The following is a 26,471-nucleotide window of genomic DNA, read 5'->3' as shown; positions in this document are numbered from 1 at the left end:
TAACATTTTGAGGTAGCTATCTTTGGAGGTATACAGCTTTTGGTGGGTTTTATAAAGAATAGGAAAGAGGGAAATGTGGGAAGAATCCATCACCTTTATGGTTCCTCTGGGGTCGAGCCTGTCTCGAGGCATGTACGGTGAAACATATAACAATCAATTTATCTGAACTCACAACCACAAGCGAAGGCAAAAGCAAGGCCACATTATTCATCTGGGTATATCCAAGATAAGGCTAACAAATGGAACAAACCTCTGTTCCCTGTAATCATTTCAACTGAGAATATGGCTAGTTGTAGCTTGTTTTGTAAATCATGTAGTTCACTAAATCTCACATAAAAGTTTGACTGAAGAGAAATACTGAGATTATAAAAAGGGTTGGTCTTTATAATTGGCACAGTTCAACGTAAGGCTACATTTTATTACCAGAGGACACATTGCAAAAGGAAGTTTTGGTTTTAGCAGAAAGCCCTTTGGTAATAAAAAATAAAGTGATTTTGTTATTTTTGCTTCCATTGTGTATTAATGCTCAGAAAGAGTGCTGTAACTATTTGTAACTTAGCATGCTAGCATAAAAATTTCTACAGTATCTCCTAAGGCTATCATTTGGTGTTCTTGTGCAGAGACACGTCGATATAAAGAGATTTAAGTTTTGGTTCTAAAGGGAGGGAGCAAAAGAAACAAATGGGACAGGCTAAGTTAAACCAGCTCAATTAGCAAAACATTTGAAGTTAGAACAGGCCCATTTACACCTTTAAACGGTAGCAGCAGTTTAGGTGACAGACAGGGCATAATAAAAATGGACTAAAGGGGATTTTGGTGGGCAGGCTAGGGAGAGGAACCACAAGGAGAGAGATCACTGAGGCAGTGCTAGCTAAGGGCTAATGCTAGCCAGTGCCTGTGCCTGGCAGACTGGATGAGTGCTGCTCAATAAGAACCTGGCATTGGGCCTGGCGATCAATATTATGACCCTGAAAAAGAGAAAACATCCGTTAGTATGATAAGCTACCTTTTTACGAAACCCTGACAATCGGAGCACAAGTTCAGTTGCAACTGTTGATAAACTCTGTTAGCAGACAAGAATAAGGCTTTGAGCAAAGGATAATGAGTAAAACAACCATCCTGGAGGGTAAATTCACAAGCTGTAACTAAAGTGACACTTCTGGGGTAAGATATTCAACTTATATTCAGATGAAATGACAAAATCAAGAGTAGCACGTCCATTCACTAACTGTGTCAAGAGAAAAAATGAAGGTGGGGTTGTGTGTGTGTGTGTGTGGGGGGGGGGGGGGGGGGGTACATTTGTTATAGATGGCTTCTTCTCAGTTATAATGTGCTGAGAAGCTTGACTGGAAGTCTTACCTGTGGAACCAGTTCAATGCCTTGAGCAGGTCGTGTTGCTGCCGCTTTTGGGATGCCATTGGGATGCCCTCCATCTTCACCCTGTGGTACAGACCAGCTGTCCTGAGTCCCCTTCCTACAGAGGAAACTGAGAAACAAATGAAATGTGTTTACTATACTATTATATCTTATTATATATGTACATATACAATATACATTATATATATATTCTGTATATGTCATTATTATATTGTATATTTATAAGGTATGATGTTACTACATTTTTTATCTGTAAAGTGAATCAATGAAAAAATATTTGTACAATTTGCACATATATTTTGCACATCTCTCCAAATGGTCCATTACCTGCGCCGATATCCAAACATGAGGAAGAGCACACAGAAAATGATGCAGGCCATGCCAATGTGGATGCCAACCACAATGCTGCTCACCGAGCTCTCTACACCCCTGCAGTTACATTGAGTTTCCTCTCCTGCAGCAAAGAAAATGATTATTATACAATTATGTAATAAATAATAAACACAATCATGTGTGCAAAAACAAATGCTAATTAACCTGCTCTGGTTTTAGCACTAGTTCCGTCCTCAGCCAGTGAAACAAGTTTCTTTGAACAGTCGCTCTCTCCATTGCCATTGTAGGCCACCAGTTTGACTTCATACACAGCGCCAGGGTCTTGTGAAAAAAAATAAATGGAAACGGTCAGTATCACACACACTGCAAATCAATCAAAGTTACTCATGCATTTGCCTCACACATGCACAATCTAATACATATACATTGAGCTGGTTTTGTTGACTTTGCAGTCACAGTAGAACTATTGATTAGCTGAGTCATGGTGACTGAGGTCCGGTGTAAAAACCTCCTGGGTATTATGGTCCTTCTTTTACTTGGGCAATTTTCTTCTTGTGTGATGTAGGATATGTTTTTGTCAATTTTCACACTCTCTTCGGAGTTCCCTGAATTCACACATTTGTCATGTAACAATACTAGAAAATACTTTGAGGGGAGTTTGTTCTCTAGTGCTCATGATTTATTTCAGGTATGCTCTTCAGGTGGGTGAGTGATTTCAACTGTCACTGTACACACAGAATGTCTTTTTCAGAGCTGTTGTAACAGGTCATGAAGACAGAATAGTTAAATGAGAGAGTATTCAGCATAAAACATCAAAATAAGGAGGGCTAAATGGAATCTAATGGCTTTTTTCTGCTGACAACATGTTTTTTTGTATTGTACTGAGGCTTATTTTAAAACATTTATTTTATATATTTATTACTATTATTAAAATAATAAAGTATTTATTTATATTAAAAATGTTTATTTTTCTCCCCATTATTAGAGTAATTTTATGTGTGGGAAAAAAACTGAAAAGAAACATTTTCAGATTGGTTTGTATTGCACTTTTAACACTAATATCATTGCAAAGCCATTTTAAGATTAGCTTTGACACATTTAAGAGATTTAAAACATATTTTGAAATAAATACAATTCTCTGCACCCAGTTTCAAAACCCCTGACTTAAGATATACTTAAAATCGATGTATTTGTATGCATTAACATTTAATTGCATTAGATTAGAAAACCATTTGGCTTTTGCAAACATATTTTGAATCTATAGTCTATTGTTGTGTCAATAGTTTCATATACTTTATACAAACAAGAAATCCAATTTTCCCTCACCGAGATGAGAAATGGTGTGAGCGTTAACATGGCATGGCAACTGAATCGGTCCCAGGATTTCTCCTTGGGGGACCCTGCGGTACGAGAGTCGGAAACCCTCAGTTTTTCCAGGCTTATTGGGCAGCTCCCACAGGACCTGGACTGCGGTGGTGTTTATTGCTTTGGTGAAAAATGCAGGTGGACTGGGCACTAGATAGGGTGCAAAGAGAGAAAAACCATTATAATGTGCTCAGAGGAACAAGGAACGCTGTCAGAGTTCATTCTGTTCAAGCAAAAAACATAAGGCTGGGCAAAAAAGAGAAACCATAGAACGAAAGAAACAGATGCTCAAACATCTGTGACAAAGCAGGTCCGATCAGAGGGAAGGACAAGGTAGCAAACAGAAGGAGCCAAAAATGCTGATGTAGGAAAGAGAAGCGACAGTTAGGGAGAGAGAGAAAGAGAGAGAGTTTGAAATTGTAGTGACCTAAGCAAAATGTAAAAGCAATTAGCATGCAATGCAGCTACATACCGCCCCCTAGTGTTGTAGAAACAACAGTACTGGACCGTTCACTAGCACCCAGTGGAGAGTAAGCCTTCAGGTAGATGGAGTAGGTGGTCGCAGGTTCAAGGTTTGTGAGGTCATGCTGAAATGTTGTTTTACTCACGGCCTCCTGTAGTTCTTTACTTTCAGGCTCTGAAAACAAAAGTTCACCAATTATGAAGTATTACTCCAAAAATATTAGTAAAGAGTAAAATATGTTCCAGTTTAGTGGAACATCTGAATTCCAGAGACACTCACCACCATATTTGCGGATATGCAGCACATATCCGATGATCCCGTCTGTGATTTCCGCTGGTGGCTGGGTCCAGGAGAGCTGCAGGGTGGTTTTAGACAGAGCTGTGGCTTTCAGGCCCTGAGGAGCATCGGGCAGCTCTTTGGCCAGGGACACAGCCAGACGAGCACTGGCCTGGTTAGTGCCAGCAGAGTTTTCAGCGATGCACTGGTATATGGCCTCATCCTCTGATGTGATACGAGTCACGGCCAGGGTGCTAAAAACATTTATTATTATTATTATTATTTTAAATCTATAACTCTGATTTTAATGTAACCTTGTTAACATTCACAGTGCACATCTCACAATTTGGATGACATAATATAAAACAGGTGAACACTGACATCTAGTGGACAGAAGTTGGTAGACAAATTATTGCAGGTAATTAAAGCAGCTAAAATATTGTACACAATATAATATACATTTTTAAACTAATATAATATATATATATATATATATATATATATATATATATATATATATATATATATATATAATATATAAGAAATTTATATTAGAAAACTTTGAAAATATATGAATAATAATAAATGAAACAGAATATAAACAGATATTTTTTTATATTTATTTAGATTTTATGCCTTTTTTTTTTTATTTGTCTGTTTACAATATGCCTACATTTTGCTGAAGGTCTGTGTATTTCAGCAGTAGGTTTGTGTATCCCTGTTGATACTTGTGAGTATCATAAAATTGAAGTGTGTTCCTATAAGTGTGTACCTGTTATTGTTAGTGAGCTTCACATTATCGCCTGGTGTGAGTATCTTTCCATTCTTCAGCCAGATGATATGAGGCTCAGGAACACCCTGAGCCACACATGTGAACACAGCACTGCCTCCAGCTGCCTTAGACACAGACTGCGGCCACTGAATGAACTCTGGAGGAGCTGGGGAAACAGAGGAACAGGATGAGACCAGGATGACACTAAATGACTATATATATATATATATATATATATATATATGGCTGAAATAAAAATTAATAAAAACGACATATACATGTATAAAAACTAATAAAAATGCCAAAAGCACACATCACAATTATTTAAGTATAAATAAAACTTAAAACAAAAATAAAAAATATTAAACTATTAATTTAAATTACTTTAAAATTACTTTTGCAATCTCAATGAGACTAAAATAACACTGGGTGAGACACAAATAACAAGAAGACATTATTTATTTAACCAATTTAATAATATAATTATATCAAAACCAATTGAGCAATGTTAATAACTTTAAATGTGTTTCCTGTTTCAATATCTCAAAATAAAAATTTCACTTAAAAAATAAAATTCACTTAAAAAAAACTATTAACTAGTTGCTTTTTTAGCTTGCATATTACTAGCATATTGGCTGCTTGTAAGTACAGAGGTAACAGATGTGTGAATTCAGGGATTCACTTTACCAGACATACATTTGTTTAACAGGAAGACACCTTAATATTAATTATTCATTATTTAATATTTTACCATTATATGGCTCTCTGAAACACACTAATTTACCTTAACACTAACATCAGATCGTGAACTTAAACTCTTTTTATAAATGCTCTGTATCTTCCTATATAACCCCTGCAGCCCCTCCTCTGGCTCAGCAGCGCAGATGCAGGTTCACCGTTCCGCTTGACACCCCTTCAGTGTCCACACAATGGCCATCCATATATGTAGAGCTCTCAAGACCCCACGACTATGCATCTCATTGATCTACTGACACCCACCACAACCAAACACCCCCAAAAGTGTCCCTTCTTCCTGGGAAGAGGGTCCGAAGTGGTCTGCGGAGGTGTGGAAGGTCATAGGTCAAAAGGGAACCCTATTTCAATAGACCGCTATTAATCAATGCAGGCACAGATCTTTAAAACAGCGCAGCTTCCCCTTCAAAAGAGGTCAAACATTTTTAAACCGTTGGACAGAAGTATAGATTTGCCAGATCAATATGAGCTGCAGAGAAGCTGTTTAATTGCGTTTCACAGCTGATTGTTCTGTTTCTCATCATTGTGTCCTGAATAATATCTCTAAAGAGAATTAAAAATGAAAACATTTTTTTTTAAATCTACTTCAGAATCAATTTGTAATCAAAGTGAGTTAACATATGCATATGTGTGTGTGTGTGTTTATAGCTTATATAACCTGAGGTTAGAATACCATGACAAGACATCAAGTACCACTATAAAACACAAAATTTATCATATATGTGCAAGTAGGCCTGAAATGAAAAATACAGCCTTTAAAAACACTTCAGTGGGTTCTGCTCAGGCTTTAGGGTCAAAGTGAAAAGTGGGAGGGGCTGGAGGGGTGTGTGCATAATGAAACTATGGCAGGGTACAATAGGACAGAGGTCACTTCAGACCTCCAGACACAGTCTGAATAAACGGCGGTCACACAGTGTGTGTGTGTGTGTGTGTGTGTGTGTGCGTGTGTGTGTGTGTATGAGGAGGGGTGTCATTCATCAACCACGTCATTGTGGTTCTCTTCTCTCCTAAGAAGCACTTCACACTTGAACCTGAGAAGAACTTTTGATGAATAGACATCCTTGAATAGAAATGTTTTAAACTGAGGAGGGACTAAATAATGCCCCTGAGAGAGCTGATGCTGCATCTGTCTGGCTGATATACACATCTGTGTATATGAAGAATGTTTAATGTTTTTGAAAAAAGTCTCTATGAATTGGTGCTCAAATATTAATAATGGTTCTCATTATTAGCAATGCTGAAACTGTTTTTTTCTGCTTTATATTTTTGTGTAAACCATGACACGTTTGATCAATCATTAATGCAGTCTTCCTGAATAAAATATGAGTTTCTCATAAAAAAAGCTTACTTTTCCAAACTTTTGAATGGTAAAAATTTTAAGCAGCACAACAGTTTTCAACATTAAACACTGAGGACTGGAGTAATGACTACTGAAAATGCAGCTTTGCCATCACAAGATTAAATTACATTTTGAAATTTATCCAAATAGAAAACAGTTATTTTAAATTGTAATAATATTTCACAATATTACTGTTTTTACTGCATTAAAAAAAAAAAAAAAAAAAAAGTGAGCATAAGGGACTTCTTTCTCAAACATTAAAAAAAACTTATTTATACCAAACATTTGACTTGTATTTCTATACTATAGACAACTTTTAGCAGTTGATATTTAATATTAGACCTGATTTCCAAAAGTGATGGTATTAACAAAAAAAATATACTAATTTTTTCAAACAAGTGTTTGCAAACTATTTATTTTAGCTGCATTTAAATAAATAAAAAATGTTGAAAGTTAGTCAATTAAATTTGTTTATTTAAATGTAGCTAAAATAAATTGATTGCAACCGCTTACCTTCAATGTTTTTAGTAAATTCAGTTAATAATTTTTTTTCAATGTACCTTGTTATTATAAACATGGTTAACTAAACATGCAATTTACACTTTTAGAAATGTTAGTGAAATGTTTTTTGTTTTTGCTTTTTACATTAGAATGTGTAATGATCATTAAAAACTATTTAAAAAGACTAATCAAAACTGCACTGATTCTATTTCTGTACGACAAAAGCATTTATATGCCTTTTTAAAAAAACAGTTTGAAAACAGTGTTTAGGTCCGACTTAAACTGAACTTCTTAAGTACGTGTAAAAGCCTAGTGAAAGTCATCTATAAATACAAGCACACTTAAAACACACATGCATATGTCCATCTGTGACTGATTCAGATGCATTTATAATTTCATGACATGTAATTTCCCCTGCCTGCAAACAGGAAGCAATCAGAGAACAATTAAATAACAGCATCAGCTTTTGGGGTCTGTTTTCCACTCCAACAGCTAACCAGCTGTGACTTTACAACCAGAATCAACTGACAGCATCAGTGTCCAATCCATCTCATGTATTGATCAGTTATTCTTTTAGCAGGGTCTCAGATCCTGACCTTGAGTCTGATCAGGTGGCTATTTTTCATTAATTTGCAATTAATTCATTGTATTGAAAAACATGGCTCCCTCCTGACTTGAATGAACTGGTTCTTGAATTCATTCGTGGATTTCAAATCACATATAATGACTTATATCAGTAAGCCTCATTTTTAATATGAATTTCTATTTCTGCGCCTGCTTTGATGTGCAGCAATACATTGAAGGAAACCCCTCAGCTGAACCAGATGTCAATATCCTTTAATTTTTCATATTAAAAATAGTGAAAATAAAGGATGGGGTTCCCTCAACACATAGCTGTTATAAATGTTACAGTCCCCCCCTTGAACTTCGTCACCCGCTGCCTGACCACCAGCTGGAACAACTGCCCTCATAATGCTATGGAAAATGTGGGGGAGGGGTCATGAAGGCCCATCACCCTTCCTCATTTGAGGACCATCCATTCTGCTGCTTCATCACCTGTCTGTCAGAGGAGGCTCCACCCCCTCTGCTTCCTAGGCCAATGTCAAAGGTGAGAAATGAGAGGGCAGAGATGAAAGGGGATACCTCGCCCCTCCCAAATCATACACATGCACACTAGGAAAACTGCTCTTTGCCTGTCTGTCTTCCTTTTTGTTCTCTATTGTCCACATCCTGGCTCAGCATCTGTCCTAACCTTCATGACTGTGTGAAAGTGCAGACCTCACTTCCACAATAAGCAGTCTGGAGGACCATAACCTGACATGAAACAAACCCCTCAGCTTTGAACTTGACTAGGATGTGCTGATTTTACCTTTGTGACTGGCAGACAGACTGTTAAGTTATCAAATGTGTTCACACAACATGAATAAAAAAATCAAAATTTCCCTTTCGGCTTCTTCTGTTGAATTTCGTTGCTTGTCTATAAAGTTAAAATTATTTAAGACTGCTGCTTCTGTTTTAATACATTTAAAAAATATAATTTATTACTTTGATGGCAATTTTCAGCAGCCATTACTCAAGTCTTCAGTGTCACATGATCTTTGAGAAATAATATACTAATATATGATGCTCAATAAACATTTGGTATTATTATAAATGTTAAAAACAGTTGTGCTGCTTAATATTTCTTATGTATAAATAAAAATATTTTGTAGCATTATAAATGTCTTTACTGTCACTTTGGAATAATTAAAAGCTTCTTTGCTGAATAAAAGTTTTAATATCTTCTGACCCCAAACCGTACCCTATACTGCTACATGTTAACATTTTAAGTTATATAGATACACATAATTGATGACCCATGAACTAAATCGTGACCAGTATGATGTTTACATGGTGAATTAATTGCCATTTAATAAGATTAATAAATGCTGTAACTGTGCTGTTTATTGTTAACTCATGATACTGAATGTGTCAACTAATATATAAAAATAACTATAAAATATAAAATAACTAACATATTATACATTATTATAAAGTTTTACTAATCAAGCATATTCTTGTTGCACATTTCCTAGATAATGGATTTAATTTCTGTGTCACTCTGTGTTACTCTAAACTTACTTTTGCTTCACTGATCTGAATTACTTAATAAGGCTTTTCTCAGGGTTTATTGGGAAGGTTTTTGCTTTCTTTTTTTGGAGAAATAACCTAACCTAATCTCTTTGTTCCCATCTTACACAAAAAGTGGATCAATAAATGAATCAATGCATTCAAGATTACCTCCCCCAAGTGGCTTCACTGCCAATTCTGTTGTAAAAAAGACTGATGGGGTGACTATTGATTGATCAGACTTAAGCTGGACATTTGGGACACAGATAGAGAAAGCACACCTGGGTGCAATTTCAACAACAATTTAGCAAATGAATGGATGCATAAAGCTAAGGGACAACAGGATAATCTTCATTATCACAGCAGATATTTGGCGTATGTTGATCAAATATCTGCCTCCCGGACATCACTTTTACGGTTTAAGATATTAAAAGACATTATGTTCAGATGAATAAGAAGCTTAGTCGTTCACAGTTACTATTACCGACTGTGATATTAAATATGACTTTTGTACTACGCCACTCATGGATGATTTACCCATTTGTTCTCATGTTGTTCTTTCCTAAAGCCCCCAGTGTGCAGCTACTTTGAAGAAAGCCAATGAAAGGAGCATATATACCTCAGGGATATATGATCAGGTTGAATGTATACGGACAGTAGCAGGGTGATGGATGAGATGTGTCATAGGGGTGTTGAAGGGGGGATATCTCCTAACAGCTGACTTCATTACCCAAGCTATTCCTCTCAAGCCCAGCTGGACAGCAGCAGCAGGCCTTAATTACCATAATGGTAGTCAGAATCTCACACCATCAGACCCAGTACAGAGTGAGGAAAAAACCATAAAGGGCAAATGTGAGGGCCTGAATATTGACTTCTCCTGCTGTGCTGACCAGTCAGATTCCAAGGGTCATGTTCAAAATCAGTTCTACCTGATGTCTGGTCATCATAGCGGCCAAAAAATACTATATGACTGCTGAAAATTCAGGAATAAATAGCATTTTAAAATATATATAGAATATAGAGTATAGAAAACTTTAATATAGAAATATAGAAAACTTTTTCCAATAATTTGTAATAATATTATTGTTTTGACTGTATTTTGATCACATAAATTCAACATTGAAAAAAAATTGTACCAACCCCAAACTTTAGAATGGTACTGTATGTCACAAAACACTACAAATGATCTTTCAGCTGAGACAAAAGGCCAAAATGAGGAGAAATCAGATGAAAATATTTTAAAACTTGAGTGGAAAATCAGTAAGAACATGTCCCAAAATATCTTCAGTACAAATCCAGGAAGTTTACCTTGAACTACCAGTCTGCCCAATGCGGTACGCCTCATCCTGGTACCAGGCCGGTTGGCAGCACACACATACACCCCAGAGTGCTGAAGGGAGACATCGGAGATCATCAGATTCCCCGTCCCGAGCACTTGTACGCCCTCCACTCCGATAGATCTGCCGTCTGAAGGAAAAAACATTATGAGAAAAATTAAACTACAAGAAATCTAGAAATGTTAAGTTATCTTTGCACAATTTAAGTGTATGGATTCATACCAAGTCTACTCCAAGACACAATTGGGCGAGGGTTTCCAGTAGCGATACACTCCAGGATGGCGGTCTGATGGACAGTGATAGTGAGGTTCTGTGGGCCAGACAGGATGACTGGCTCCTTATAGGTGCGAGGAACACCTCCTGGGAGTAGAAGGGCAAATAAAGAAATGATGAAACTGAAGCTAAATTACAAATTACTAATATAAGGGTGACATTTGAGGTAATCAATTTGCTGGTTGTTCAATACAAACATAATACAGTACATTGCTTATTTACAGGATGCATAGAGTTTAAGGTTAAGGTTATGTACATGCAGTCTGGGGTGTTTGCCAGATTAAGTGTGACTACTGACCGGTTACGTTCAGATAGGCCTCATGGCTGTAGCGGGTGTTGGCAATATTAGTGGCAACACAGCGATAGACACCAGCGTCTGATTTCTTAACTCCTGTAATCTGCAGAATACCCATTGGGAGGAGTGTGTACCTGTTGAGAAAGAGTAACATGAATGAGCAATCCTGTGAGGAAGAATATAAAGAAAGACAGTAAGAACTGTTCGTTACCTGTCATCAGATGTTCCAAGCACAACACGGTCCTTCTCCCAAGTAATGTTGGCCTCAGGAATACCATTAACCTGACATTGGAAACGTGCAACACCTCCCTCATCTACTGGCATGAACTCTGGGTGAGTGTGGAATTTTGGAAGAGCTGTGGAACAAAGAGAATTGAGAGTTATTTATAAACCAAATATAATAATAGATTATATATTCTTTTATATAATAAAAGATTTCTAAAGGATCATGTGACACAGAAGACTAGAGTAATGGCTGCTGTTATTCAGCTTCACCATCACAAGTATAAAGTACATTTAAAACAGAAAACAAAAGCTATAACAAAATTTATTTATTTTAAAAATTATAATTTTTTTACTGTATTAAACAGATGTAGCTTGGACAAGCATAAGAGCCTTCTTTGAAAAAATATTACATAGATTTCTTTTTATTAATATATATATTAAGCATAAATGTATCAAAATTTAGGGGGTTTAATTTAAGAGGTTTAATTTAAATTTAAGATTATTCAAATAAATATTCTTAACACGATTTTGCATGTCAAATAAATTTATCCTGTTTTGAGTATGTTAAGATATTTGGATATAACATGTAGTTTTCTAGATATTTTCTAGATATAGAAATAAAAGATAAGCATACTTATTAAGAATACTATTTTTATGACTATGTTTTGTACTGTCCAAAATGTGAATTTACTGTGATAACTTGATATTGGCATTTAAAATGGTGATTTTCATTGGGGATGTAGGGTGAGGAACCAAGAGAATTGTGGTCTAAATAGCCTGGTCATTCATATAATCCATAGGTAGGGGTGTTAGAAGAAGGGGCTCCCAATGAGAGTTCATTGCCATGGTAACAGTGCCTTCTGGGGAAGCATGTAGAGACAACTATAATTCCACAGGATTATCACCCACCCTACTGCTTTTATTGGACCAAAGGGAGAACCAGAGGAAGACGGGAAAGGACAGCGTAACAGATAGTAAACGGACATTGGTACCTCCACTATATCACTGTATTTCCCACATAAACAATTGCGTAATCATAGGCAAAGCATACGATTTCATATCCTAGTGAAAAACTATCTACTGTCACCCTGTCGCCCGTGTTTGAAATGCTTTCTCTTCAGTCACTCACATGCGAGTTGCACACGGGCCTTGCGGCTGACCAGCATGCCGTAGTGGTTCTGTGCAGCGCAGTAATACTCTCCAGCGTCGGTTGCATCTCCATCCCGTCTCTTCTGGAAGCTGCGAATCAGGAGTGTGCCGTTGGATAGGATCTTCGCCCGACTGCCCACTCCCGCAAGCAGGGGAGCTCCATTCTTATGCCACGTCACCGTAATGGGACCCTCACCTTCCACCCTGCAGTCCAGCATCAACGGTCTGTCCCGTACCGCGATAACATCACTGGGCTCAGTTAGGAAAGCCAGCTCAGATCCATTACACAAACCTGATAGTGAGAGGGAGAAATGGAAGATGGATCAGAAGACAACTGAAACAAACCCTATGGCCTACAATGCAAAAAAGAGATTACAATAAAGGTTATGCATATGAAACATTGATGCTATGTAAAAAGTATGGTGATGAAGTTCTATTGGGTTTAACAGACACTTAATATTCCATAATTTTTATTTATTTAGGTATTAGGTAAGATTAGAGATGTAGAAAATGGTCATGTAGAATATGCACTTTATACGTACAAATAAACAACCAATATGTTAATAATAGGTATACTAACAATCAGCTAGTTAATAGTGAGAATTGGTCCCTATACTAAAGTGTTACCGAGCTGCTTAACAGCCAAAACCATACTCATTTCATAACTGAAGAACTTCAAAACATTAATACTGTTATTTTCTTGTTTATTACTGCAAAGTTGTTTTGAAATAATCTGTAGCAACTTTCCTTGAAATATTTTTTCATTTTAAAATGGCTAAAAGTCTTCTTTGGTCTCATCTGCAACTGCATCATGGATTTTGAGTTTATGATATACATGTACATTTTTGTGTTTGGTGCATATGTCTGTGTTTTCTTTTAATTCAAGACTCAAATGGAAAACGCCTTTGAAAATGAAAGCTCTGAGGTCAAACTTTCCATATCCACAAAACTTTTATTTGTCTCATTACTGATGTCATTGTGAGCTTTACCATCTAAGCATGTCTGCCTATTTACTCAGTATCACCAAACCAAACCTGGTCATCACAATAGGGACAAATGCAATGCAGCCAGTGAACCATAGAGGGATGTGACAAAGCCAGAGTACAAGGGATGGAGAATTAGGGTGAGTTATGGGGTCAAGTTGGAGGAATCTCTTTTAAGCAAACGCACCCTTGATGACAATAGCCCTGTGACGACACACTTTTCCCAAAAACAACTCCCAGCAACCAACAGGAGCCTTCTGCACCCCTCTTAGTCTGGACCATCTGCCCCCCACTTATACAAACCCCCACCATTCCAAACTCCCAGCGGTCACATTTTCTTTTCAGTCTGATTCCAGGGTGACTTTCCCATGCCACTGGTTCACCCCAGTCCTCTCTCATTGTCAACTTGCTACATGGCCATTTCATACATCATCTGTGCTTTTCATATGGAGAACTCTAGACCTATAGCCACCCTTAATGTGACCTCTGGAGATGGCCGGTGTCTCCGGCAGCTGTTATGTTTAGGAGCAAAAGTCTGCTGTTGAACTTGCACTAGATGAGATATGAAATACCTTTAGCATCTGTTAGGTAGATATAACTGACCCCGCTTTCAATATGCACTTCTGTTCCTCTGCTTGCTAAAATATATTCATTTTTGAATACTGGGGGTCTTCAAACACCACCTGCACTTGATCGTGACAGCTGTAACATGAAAGTCATAAGTAAATAAGAGCCTTAAAGGGATAGTTCACCCCAAAAATGAACATTGTGTCATCATTTACTGCGGAACACAAAAGAAAGTTGTTACTATATGTTTTTATCCATAGAATGAAAGGGTTCAGTTTTGTTTTGGGCCATACTGATGTTCACTGTGTATACAAAACATGTTGAAACATTATTCAAAATATCTTCATTTGTGTGCAGAAGAAAATCAAACAGAAGATATTTTGAAGAATGTTGGTAACCAAACTTGTTTGTAGCCACTGACTTCCATAGTGTGAAAAAATACTATAGAATTCAATGGCTACCAGCAGCTGTTTGGTTATTAACGTTCTTCGAAATAGCTTCCTTTGTGTTCAGCAGAAGAAAAACACTTTTACAGGTTTGGACTTGAGGGTGAGTAAATGATGAATTTTTTGGGTGAATAGCCTTTAAAAGAGAATTCTGCTCTCTGCATCCAACTGCTTATTATTTGGCATTTTAAATTGCATCTATGCCATTTAGAGCTGTAACAGAGGATGATGTATTATACTTGTAGGGATGCAAAACACATCTGTACTATATTGGTTGTCAGCAATATTTAAGAAATTAGCAATACCTTTACATTTAGATATTGATATGCCAATATTGGGCATTTTCAAATTTAGGTAACCTTTAACATCCTCTAGCGCTAAATTAAATTGTATCATTAAAAACACTAATAATCTAATGACAGTGTTAAATTTATCTTTAGCAAATCTCAAAATAAATATACATAATGTACATTATAATCATGTGATGAATAATTTACTTGTAACTTTTACAAATTATTGGTATAGTCCAGAAATGTCTATTTCACACTAATTCAAAGTGCATATAGGAAACCATTACTGCAATATCTGACATTACCCATGACAAGATGGCCAGATAAGCTCAATCGCCTCACTCTCATATACTCGGACTCATATACCTTGAACAATATCAATAACGGAGTCCATAAATATATAGTGCTATAAACTTGACTTCCACTGAAGGGAATATCTGGGCTGAACCTTTTGCTCCCGGTTAGGTCACACACTGAGCAGATGTAGATGGGACGAGTCTGTCTCTTCCTTTTTCATTTTTATGAGGGCTAGCTTACATCTGACCCTTCCCTGGCTTACTCCACCCGAAGTGTTAATGAAATTCAGAGGTCCCAGGGGAAAGGGGGGTTATGTCACACAAGCTGGATTCAGAAATACAGAGAATAACACATGGGCCTAAGCAATAAAGATATGGATGTACAAATATAAATGTTAGTTCTTGCTTGATACATCCAATTAAAAAACGTAATGATGTAGCAGGGATATAAATTGACTGCATATTTAACACTAACCATGATAGAGAACAATTAAATATATTAATATACTGTTTTCTAAGGTATAAGTTTTCTGTTTCTGCACACCTCACAATGGAAACTGTGTTCCATGATCTTCCCATTAGAGACGTTTGTCATTATACCTCATACTCTAGGATCTAAGATCTCCATTGTTGCTACAACAGTGATGATGGTGCATAAAATATGTCGAATATAAGTCTATGCTAATAACCCATTCCAACCTGCATGAGACCTGAACAAAAGTGTGATTAAGAGCTCAAGCCTGGGGATAATTCTGATCATTCAGATGAGAGGTGGATAGAAATGGGGGTTTGGGGGATTGTAGATGGTGTTCTGAGCAGCAGGAGACCCCCACCCATCCCCACCCCTTGAGCTGTGACCTGGGTCCCTAAAGGGTCATGAGAGAGTTGGTGAAGGGTGGATGAACAACGTGGGGCTTAAGGCAGACAGCCTGTGTCCAGTCACACACACAGTCCCACCCCCCGGGTTGGTCCATTGTCCCCAGTCTAATGTTGGACCTGAACTTCACGAACTATTGTTGGAAGCCAGAAATCATTCTAATGGCCTTCATCTCTAACCAGAGTCTCTAATGGGTCAATGTGGCAAAGATTTGCAACAACCCCCATCATCACTTTACCTTACTTTAAACATATAACATCTGCATTTGATTTAAAAAAAAAAAAAAAAAAAAAAGTCAACATTGTGAAATATTATTACAATTTATAACTGTTTTCTATTTTAGCATATTTTAAAATGTGATTTAGTAAAAACAAAAAAATCCATTTTGATAAATTTAATGCATCCTTGCTGAAAAAAGCCTTTTGAACTTTTGAAAATACTTATGAATGGCATTGAACATATAGATCTGCAATATTTTATAGCTTATCTGAGGACAAGAAAAAGAGCTTTGAGAAAAAAACTTCAAGGATTTGGAATTGAAACTTCAGGCCAAATATTCTAAATTTAATGCTCATTATAGTTTCTATATGGGTCGCTCCATTGTCCAGAGAAGATTTTAGCATTACTAAAACTGGCCTGCCACTTTGAAAAAGTGATATAAGCCTTTGAAAGAAACTCTAAATGTATAAAAACATTCACAAATTCCTCTCGCTCTCTTTTTCTCCCATTATATCCCTGGAAGCAGCAGGAGATCTAACGCAAACAATAGCTGAATACAAACTTGGGGGAGGAATTGTAAAGAAGCTGGGTGGAAAGGGGGCATCATGCTGCTGCGGGTGGGCTACTTTTGACTCCATAATGGGAGTTAAATTCTTCCTGACTACAACAGCCACAAGCCGCCTGCACAAATACTCCTTTGAGTTGGTCATTTGAGGCAAAGTTGTCTTTTGTTTAAACACTGATTGTCATTAGGTGGCATATGCCAAGTTCAAAGTCATGCAAACACACTTGCATTTCCACTTAAGAGAGGAAACAACCCCCTGCAGTTTCACTCCACCCTCCTCATTAATCAATTACCACTCAACAAATAGCTCTTTTGTGCTCTTCTTTTGATCTATCCTCCACTTTTCATAAAAATATCTGTATCTGTCTCAAACTTTTTAAAGGATGTTTTAAGATGCTATTTTCAGTCATATAATGGTGCTTAGCTAAATATACGTGTTTCTATTAATTAGATCATGTCTGTAGGTCAACAGCTTTTTATGAAAAAGTCATTGCCAGACATAAAACCTTTGGGTAAAATCAATAAGCAATATGCTCCAATTGCAGGGGGAGGACACCCCATCACTATGGCCTCAGGTCTTTAATTATTGGGATAAGGACCAGAAGTGGGTCCAGGGCTTCCATTAAGCCAATCTCATTAATGGAGCAACCAGGGGTTAAAATGTCCATCTGCTGCAACATGTAAGTTTTAATACTACTGCTAGTTCCTCTTTGGCTTCATGAACCATGATGACTTTCTTTAACAGAACTGCTGAAACTATACATTTTAAGGCCTCTATAAACAAAGTAATTTTGTGGCTGATTAGCCCGTACATTGTATTGCAGGTTATTACAGAAGCTTTATTACAGTGAGGAAAATGGCTATTGCTTCAATTAGAGCAATGAATGTTGAAGTGGCTATAGCCTGATAGCATCAAGCAAACAGGATTGCTCACAACTTTTTGTGGCAATATACTGAATAACATCTACTGGAGCTTAAAGTTAGCCAAAGGATCTATATGCTTTTGGTCAAATTTCCCAAGTTTCTCAACAGGAAGGAAATCCATGCAGTGATTGAGACATCGGCCACCCACTGCAGCCTGTGCCCTGTATGTGGATTAGATGATGTCTTGTCAGATATGCCTTCTGTAGTGAGAACTTTCCACAGATGAGGAGTCTGTGGAGGGATTACTCCAGCATAAACATATTCAGGCATGCACACTCATAAAACCTCCAACAGCTTTAAGACTATTTTAAATTTACCCCTGCTTCCCAATAAGGCCGGAGCAGTGTTATGGAGATCAGGGTGTTAGGGTCAGGTCAAAGGGGGTGGGGAGAGGTGGCCACTTTTGTCTCCCTGGATCTCTTTTTGCTCCACCCGCTTTGGACCGCTCCACTGTCCAGAAGGGGGACCCCAAAGGTTAATACCGCCCAAGGTCAATGCAGCCCCTCTGTCTATGAGGTCATCTGTTTCTACCCCCCTTCTCCCTGAGACTCAACATCTCCTTCTGTTCAACTTTCCGACTGAGTTTATTTATTATTCCATGGGAGATTTATTCTAAAGAACACACATGATCCAAACTCATGGCCAAAACATCTGGTTTGAAAACTGTTTTGATCCAAAGTCATTTAATCGCTTTATAAAAATATACAAGCAGAACAGAAATGTTTGATTCTTATAAGAATTATTGAGAAGGAAAGAAAAATTACTGAGAAGAAAAAAATTATTTGATGCAGGGAAGTTTGATGTATGATTGCTCTGATAACTTATATTGCTTTGGATATATTTTAAATGTTCTTAAATATTTTAGTAGCCTTAAATAAATTAATATGATAATCAAATCAGACAAATCAACGGTAAAAAAAAAAAAAAAACATTACATTTCTGTTTTCTTTTTCTTTCAAGATTCTATATTAACACTATATAAAAATTTGTTTTAACATTATTGCACAATCTTTGTTAGCATGCATTTAACTTATCATAATTTCTGTCATTTGATCTCGATTTTATGGGTTTGAATTTTTTTAGACTTAAACCCAAACAGCCTACTTAAATAAGCAATTAGCAAAGACTGGAAAAAGGTGAATAGTAACAGCTGAAGTGAGTATTTTAATGAACTTTTCACTAAGATGCAACATCTTTGTGCATCAATATCTTGTCCTGCATCAGGGTAAAGAAACTATACAACAAAAGTATTTAATATAGGCTAGTTAAAAACAAAGCAGTAAAATATTACTAAATATTACTATTTTAATATTTGAATTAGTTTAAAGGTCATACTTACTCAATTCAACGCACTACTATGGACATAATCGAAATAACAACATTCAGACAGTTTGAAGTCTTAGTTAGCTACATTACAAACAGTTATTCTTTTGATACAGAACAACTCAAAATATGATCTTCCGATCTTTCTGGTCAAATTATGCTTTATAAAAACGTAGCCTATAGAAAAGCGCACACAAATGGGTGAATGGTAAACTAAATAAAAAGACTAAATAAAATGACTAAAATTAAAGCATATCTTTACAATGTAAAAATAAATACGTTTATACTCACATGAACCAATAAACATCAGGAAGGTCAGTAAAATCCGTGGCTTCATTTTTCTGTGTAAATCCTTTCAAAAAAATGAAAACAGGTAGGCTATAGGCTACTTCTTTGGGGTAAAAAAATAGTTTAAAAAGTGAAAGAAAAAAAATAAACTTTTCTAATGCAAATGCATTTCTATTCGAATACAAATTCCAAACGGAGTAAACCTAAAATAACATCGTTACTCTACACATTAACGGCGCTCCAGCTGGGCGCTGCTGGTCACGTCCACGACCACATGAGAATACCTCGCGAGCGGCTCAGCACAGCGGTGAGCGCGTGCAGCCATCATTCATTATTCATGATATTGTTGTCGCCGCTTGACGTTGACGCGCGCGCTCTCGGCTCAGTGACAGGTGGCTCTGTGATGAACCAATCGTTAAACCAACCGCTGCCTTTGGGTAAGTGCGTTATGGCTAACAATATACAGTATTAGAGCAACAATGCCTCTTTATTGCTTTACCACAAGGGGTTACACTCAGAAAGATCGTAACCAAGCTGTTGTCATTATCAAATATTCAGAATTTAAATATTAAGCTCATAAAAAGTTCTAATGCTAGTTATTGTTTTTTTAGATGCCCAATACAATTGGGCACAGGTTTCGTTTGTTGTATTAAACAGAACCACAGGAACTTTGTGGTCTGTATTTGTTGTAGCACTGTAAAGTAGCCTAACCTTAACAAAACCTCCTTATTTGCACAGCATTTTAAGTCCAACCTGTCTCACCCTGTGTGGTCAGATCCAAAGCACCATTAAACCCAGGAAAACACCCAACAAACTGATTCAATTAGCAGAGATTAGCATATGAAGCAGTAATGAATGGATCTGCATGCTAAATAAAGTGAGTCTGCCCAGGGGCCCATCCCCTCCCATTATAGACTACTAATTGAAAGGAAGTATTTAGAGAAACATTTGAACAGGCAGAGAAACACCAATTATAAAACGGTTCAGCCACATGATGAAAGAACACATTTATTCAGTTACATAACAAACTCTGGTTTTGTATATAGGCAATGAAATTATTCACTAAAACGGAAATCAGCAAATCTGTATTATGCATGTGAAAGAGCCCATTCAGTTTATTTATAGCACATTAACAATGTCACAACAATGAGGTTATTCTGTTATTTAAGCAATTAAAAAATACTGAATATGGGTCCAAATATGTGAGACCACTAGTTTTGCATTATAATGTAATTTACATTTTGCAAATCCCCTCAAAAAGGAAAAATAAAAGAATTTGTCAAAAAAAAAAAAGTTTGCATTTTTGTAATTTAACATTAAAATTTTATAGGCAAAAAAAAAGCAAAATAGCATTAAAAAAATTAAATAATGTTTATTAAAATTATTCTTCCTAATTCCTTGAATATACAGTATACAGTCCAAGCATCTGAGACCACAAGATAAACTATCAAATTTTGCATTTTTATTATTTAATACAATTATTTTTATATAAATAGAATTATCAGCATAAGAATTTGAGTGATGGCTGAATTCTTACATTATATTACATATTTCTTTTTAATTTTACATTATAATTTTGTAGTTATAATTGATTATTAAATAAAAACAAATTCAATTTATTTCCAAGTTTGAATTCATTTTGATACCCATATTCAAACTTTTTGGCCTCAAGTGCATAATGTTTTCTTAAACAATATAATAGGTAGAAATATGCTGGGAGAACACTACAAATAATGAGCTACATTATGACAGAAAATACAAGAATGGTCTTGTTGCGTCTAGATGCTGAGAAAGCATTCGACTCTGTTGGATGGGATTATTTGTGTCAGGTACTGGCAAGATTCGGCTTTAATGATAATTTTATTAAGTGTATTAAAATGGTATACTCCTCACCAACAGCCAGGATTAAGTGGCTGTTGGTGTAAGATAAATGGACATTTATCTAAAACAATCAGCCTGGAAAGAGGGACACGTCAAGGATGCCCCCTAAGTCCCTCTCTTTTTGCATTATTTATTGAACCTCTGGCTCAAGCAATAAGACAGGATCCAGAGATAAAGGGGATCATTATTAAAGAAGACGAACAAAAGATCTGTATGTATGCAGATGATGTTCTTCTATTCCTGACAAACCCTGAATCTACCGTCCCTAAATTGATGACCCTCTTAAAAACATATAATCTATACTCTGGTTACAAAATAAATATATAAAAGACTCAAACACTTATATATAACTTTACACCTAATTCAGATATAAGGCAGCAATATAAATTTAAATGGAATTCATCATTAAAATATTTAGGGATAAAATTAACAAAAGATATATCAAAACTCTTTGTCAGTAATTATAGTGTTATTTGTAAAGAGATAAAATCAGATTTTGCTAAATGGACTCTGCTCCCACTAGACATAAGTAATCGTATAGAAATAATTCAAATGAATGTGTTACCACGGTTACTATATCTTTTTCAGTCATTACCTCTGGACATATCACAAAACCAATTTAATGAATGGGATAGAATTATTTTGAGATTTGTATGGAATGGTAGAAGACCTAGGATAAGGTTTAAGACATTGCATGTTGGCAAAAGAGAAGGGTGGGAGGATTGTTTGTTTTTATGCTGCACAAATGAAGCCCTTAATATGCTGGTGTATACCGAGCTACGAGTCTAGATGGAAAACTTTGGAAATTACACAGATAGATACGCCTTTACAATCATTACTTTGGAATAAAAATGTAGCTAAAAGGAACTACAGGAAATAAAATAACTGGACTGTATTCTCAGTGAAGTTGTGGTTTAGAGTTTTGAGTAAATTGCAATTAGAAAAACAGGCCGGGGTATTAAAGTGGATAGTATATGACCCAGATTTTGAACCAGGTTGGATGAAAGATTTAAACAATGAGTCTGGACTCTGGAGAGGAATTACATCTTTTTGTTCAGTCACTTCTAATGGAAATTTAATGGAAGTTTCCAGGCCATGTCAGACACATTTGGATTAGAAAAGCAGTATTTTTATAGATACTAGCAAGTAAGAGATTACTTTAATAAAAAAGTCAAATGTATAGTAACGAGTGATGAAAACCTGATCACAACATTCATTCATGCATATTTAAAAGAAGACAATAAGAAGTTGGTATCGAAATTATATGGACATATACAAACCAGTAAAAAATATGTCAAACTATGCAAAACAAAAATGGGAGAATCAGACTCACAAATAACAGAGGAAGACTGGGTAGATACAGTATATGTGTTACACAGGCACACACAACGAATTCTAGATCTTGGCGGGAGTTTGGATGGAAGAATTTAATATGATTCTTTATAACTCCCAAATTAACAGCAATACGCACATGTGAACAGAATCTGGGCTTTTGTGGAACCTCAATGGCTAATCATTTTCATATTTTTTGGGCGTGTTCAAAATTACAGTCTTACTGGCATGAAGTGGCAGCTGAAATTGGGAAAATATTAGGGGAGGAGTTGGATTTTTCATTCATTACTCTGTACCTAGGACAAATACCTAAAACAGTTCTAGACAGTGACAAATACTTATTAAAAATACTTTTAGCAAGCAGTCGGAAAGCCATAACACATAAATGGTTTCAGGTTGACCCTCCAATAAGGGACCAGTGGTTGGGAATTGTAAATGAAATATACTGCATGGAGAGACTTACATTTACTGTTAGACTTAACTTGGAAAAATGTATCAAGTATTGGGACAAATGGATTGTGTACACATTGAGGATAAGTGTAAAACTATACTGCAAAGACTGTATGGAAATTGTATTGTATTGTAACACCCATGATGACCTATTTGTTCCTTGTTCTCAAAAAAAAAGTAAAAAAAAGAAATATGCTGATATTAAAAGACATTTTTAATAAAATGGCACAGCCAAAATAGCAAATCGTCTTCGGTCGTATTATGTGTGTAACACTGTAATGCTCAGCACATCTAATTATGTAATCTAATTATGCTCAAAACACTTTGACCAAGGACTCTAAAAATATTATTTATCAATATGAAGGGATAAAACCACTGAAATCTATATAAGGATTGTGAAAAAGAGCAGCAAAAAAGTTTCTGTAAACCTCAATATATCCGTTTTGTGTTACAGGATTGGCTGTCCTCAGGCCAGAGGAAGAGATCAGCGAGTGTCACAGAGAAAAGGAATCAAACGGGCCTCACCTACTGTTCCGCTCGCTCCTTATCCCATTAGGTACTCTATGGCTGCCCAGTTAACCATGGATACAGGCACAGGGATAATCCACCCTAACACTTAGGAACTCATTCACTGCGCTCTCCATGCCTTTTATTTGTTGTTAACTCTATTATGGGCAGGGGAGGAAGAAAGAGTCAGAGAGGGAAAGAATCATACAGATTTTCTTTGACTGACCAACAGTGCAGTCCTGATATACATATACATACATACACTATATTGCCAAAAATATTGGGTCACCACCTTCTAATGAACAGGTTTGACTACTTTAATCATTAATCAACATTAAAAGAAACCGTGGGCATGCACGAAATGTGTTACTTAATTATTGAAATATTTATTTTAAAATCTAAGGGGTATTTAAAGCAAATATATTTGGTGAATAAGGTTCAGATGACAAAAAGTTTTGGAATGCCTGCATTACATGTAACTAAGAAATAACGTGAATATGTGCATTTTAATTAGTTATAATTAATAATACATGGTTAAAAAAAAACCCTAGAGTAATAATTCAAATAAAAAGTAGTTGATGCAATGTTGAAACCCTTCTTAAACCCAAAATTATTTTTATAAATCCAGTGGTCAAATGCTGTCGCCAACTGACTAATGACTGATCTTTGTGTGAAGATCCACAAAACTGGACTATATATACATATATGTGACCCTGGATCACAAAGCCAGTCTTAAGTCACTGGGGTATATTTGTAGCAATAGCCAGAAATACACTATGGGTCAAAATTATCTATTTTTCTTTTATGCCAAAAATCACCAGGATATTAATTAGAGATTATGTTCCATGAAGATATTTTGTAAATTTCTTACCATAAATATATCAAAAGTTCTTTTTTGATTAGTAATATGCATTGCTAAGAACTTAATTTGGACAACTTTAAAGGCAATTTTCTCAGTATTTAGAGTTTTTTGCACCCTCAGATTCCAGATATTTAAATAGTTGTATCTCGGCCAAATATATCCTAACAAACCATACATCAATGGAAAGCTTATTTATTCAGCTTTTAGATGATGTATAAATCTCAATTTTGAAAAATTTGCACCTGTCACATATAATATGTACAGGTGCATCTCAATAAATTAGAATGTCATGGAAAAGTTCATTTATTTCAGTAATTCAACTCAAATTGTGAAACTCGTGTATTAAATAAATTCAATGCACACAGACTAAAGTAGTTTAAGTCTTTGGTTGTTTTAATTGAGATGATTTAGGCTCACATTTAACAAAAACCCACCAATTCTCAACAAATTAGAATACTTCATAAGACCAATAAAAAAAACATTTTTAGTGAATTGTTGGCCTTCTGGAAAGTATGTTCATTTACTGTATATGGACTCAATACTTGGTAGGGGCTTCTTTTGCTTTAATTACTGCCTCAATTGGGCGTGGCATCTGCATTCTTTGGTCTGGTATCTCTCATCTTCCTCTTGACAATACCCCATAGATTCTCTATGGGGTTCAGGTCAGGCGAGTTTGCTGGCCAATCAAGCACAGTAACACCATGGTCATTGAACCAGCTTTTGGCAGTGTGGGCAGGTGCCAAGTCCTGCTGGAAAATTAAATCAGCATCTCCATAAAGCTTGTCAGCAGAAGGAAGCATGAAGTGCTCTAAAATTTCCTGGTAGATGGCTGCGCTGACTGTTGACTTCAGAAAACACAATGGACCAACACCAGCAGATGACATGGCACCCCAAATCATCACTGACTGTGGAAACTTCACACTGGACTTCAAGTAACATGGATTCTCTTCCTCCAGACTCTGGGACCTTGATTTCCAAATTAAATGCAAAATTTGCTGTCATCTGAAAAGAGGACTTTGGACCACTGGGCAACAGTCCAGTTCTTTTTCCCCACAGCCCAGGTTAGATGCTTCTGACGTTGTCTCTGGTTCAGAAGTGGCTTGGTAGCCCTTTTCCTGAAGACGTCTGAGCGTGGTGACTCTTGATGCACTGACTCCAGCTTCAGTCCACTCCTTGTGAAGCTCTCATAAGTGTTTGAATCAGCTTTGCTTGACAGAATTCTCAAGCTTGCAGTCATCCCTGTTGCTTGTAGGGCTGTGTATTGGCAAGAATCTGGCGATACGATACATATCACGATACAGGGGTTGCGATACATTGCGATATTGTAAGCAAGGCGATATATTGGAATATTTCTTATTTTAGAAATAGGATATATATATATATATATATATATATATATATATATATATATATAGGAAAGCTGTCATTAAGAACACACCACCATATGCAAACCTTAGCAAAAAAATAAAAAATAAATAAAAATAGTTTAACCAACACACTGCAGAACACACTGGGATCTGCATTTGCAATAATCAGTCCCTATAACATTCAACATGGTTGAACCACTTTTTGTGCAGTACGAGTAAAGGGGGAAATATTCAAGTGCTTGCATGATTCTTCAGTTAAATGTATGTATAAAATGTATTTTATAAAAAGACAAAAATATATATTTATAGACTCTACTATATAAATATATCTACTCGATATTCCGTTTTGGAGAATCGATACAGTATCGCCAAACAAAATATCGGGATACACACGTGTATCAATATTTTCTTACACCCCTTGCTTGTGCACCTTTTCCTACCCAAATTCTTCCTTCCAGTCAACTTTGCATGTAATATGTTTTGATACAGCACTCTGTAAACAGCCACTTGCTTTTAATGACTTCAGCACATCTGCAGCCGCAGGACACCACTAGGACATTTGTTTCCATAGTTTGATAACTGCCATAACTTTGTCGCCTTCCGGGGTTTAGTTCAGGACTCTGGGCCGGCAATTTCATTATTTCAATGTTCTTAGCTTCAAGGAACTGCTTTACCTGTTTTGCAGTATAACAGGGAGCACTGTCCTGCATGAAAATTGCAGGCTGAG

At 36.2% G+C, this 26,471-nt stretch overlaps 1 protein-coding gene across 1 annotated transcript; it reads right to left on the bottom strand.

Moving 5' to 3' along the window:
• Nucleotides 1-884: 884 nt before the first annotated feature.
• LOC306847052 (immunoglobulin superfamily DCC subclass member 3) lies at nucleotides 885-19,394 on the bottom strand (the record flags this gene model as incomplete). Its single annotated transcript, XM_079380793.1, has 14 exons — nucleotides 885-968; nucleotides 1,360-1,486; nucleotides 1,705-1,831; nucleotides 1,915-2,031; nucleotides 3,037-3,225; nucleotides 3,548-3,712; nucleotides 3,818-4,068; nucleotides 4,587-4,752; nucleotides 10,597-10,755; nucleotides 10,848-10,985; nucleotides 11,197-11,327; nucleotides 11,405-11,549; nucleotides 12,548-12,859; nucleotides 19,349-19,394. 14 exons carry the CDS (start codon nucleotides 19,392-19,394, stop codon nucleotides 885-887), a joined length of 2,157 nt encoding a protein of 718 aa, XP_079236919.1.
• Nucleotides 19,395-26,471: the final 7,077 nt, after the last annotated feature.

Source organism: Barbus barbus (genome assembly GCF_936440315.1).
Source record: "Barbus barbus genome assembly, chromosome: 27".
Taxonomy (NCBI): Eukaryota; Metazoa; Chordata; class Actinopteri; order Cypriniformes; family Cyprinidae; genus Barbus; species Barbus barbus.
This window is presented reverse-complemented; position numbering and strand designations above follow the sequence as displayed.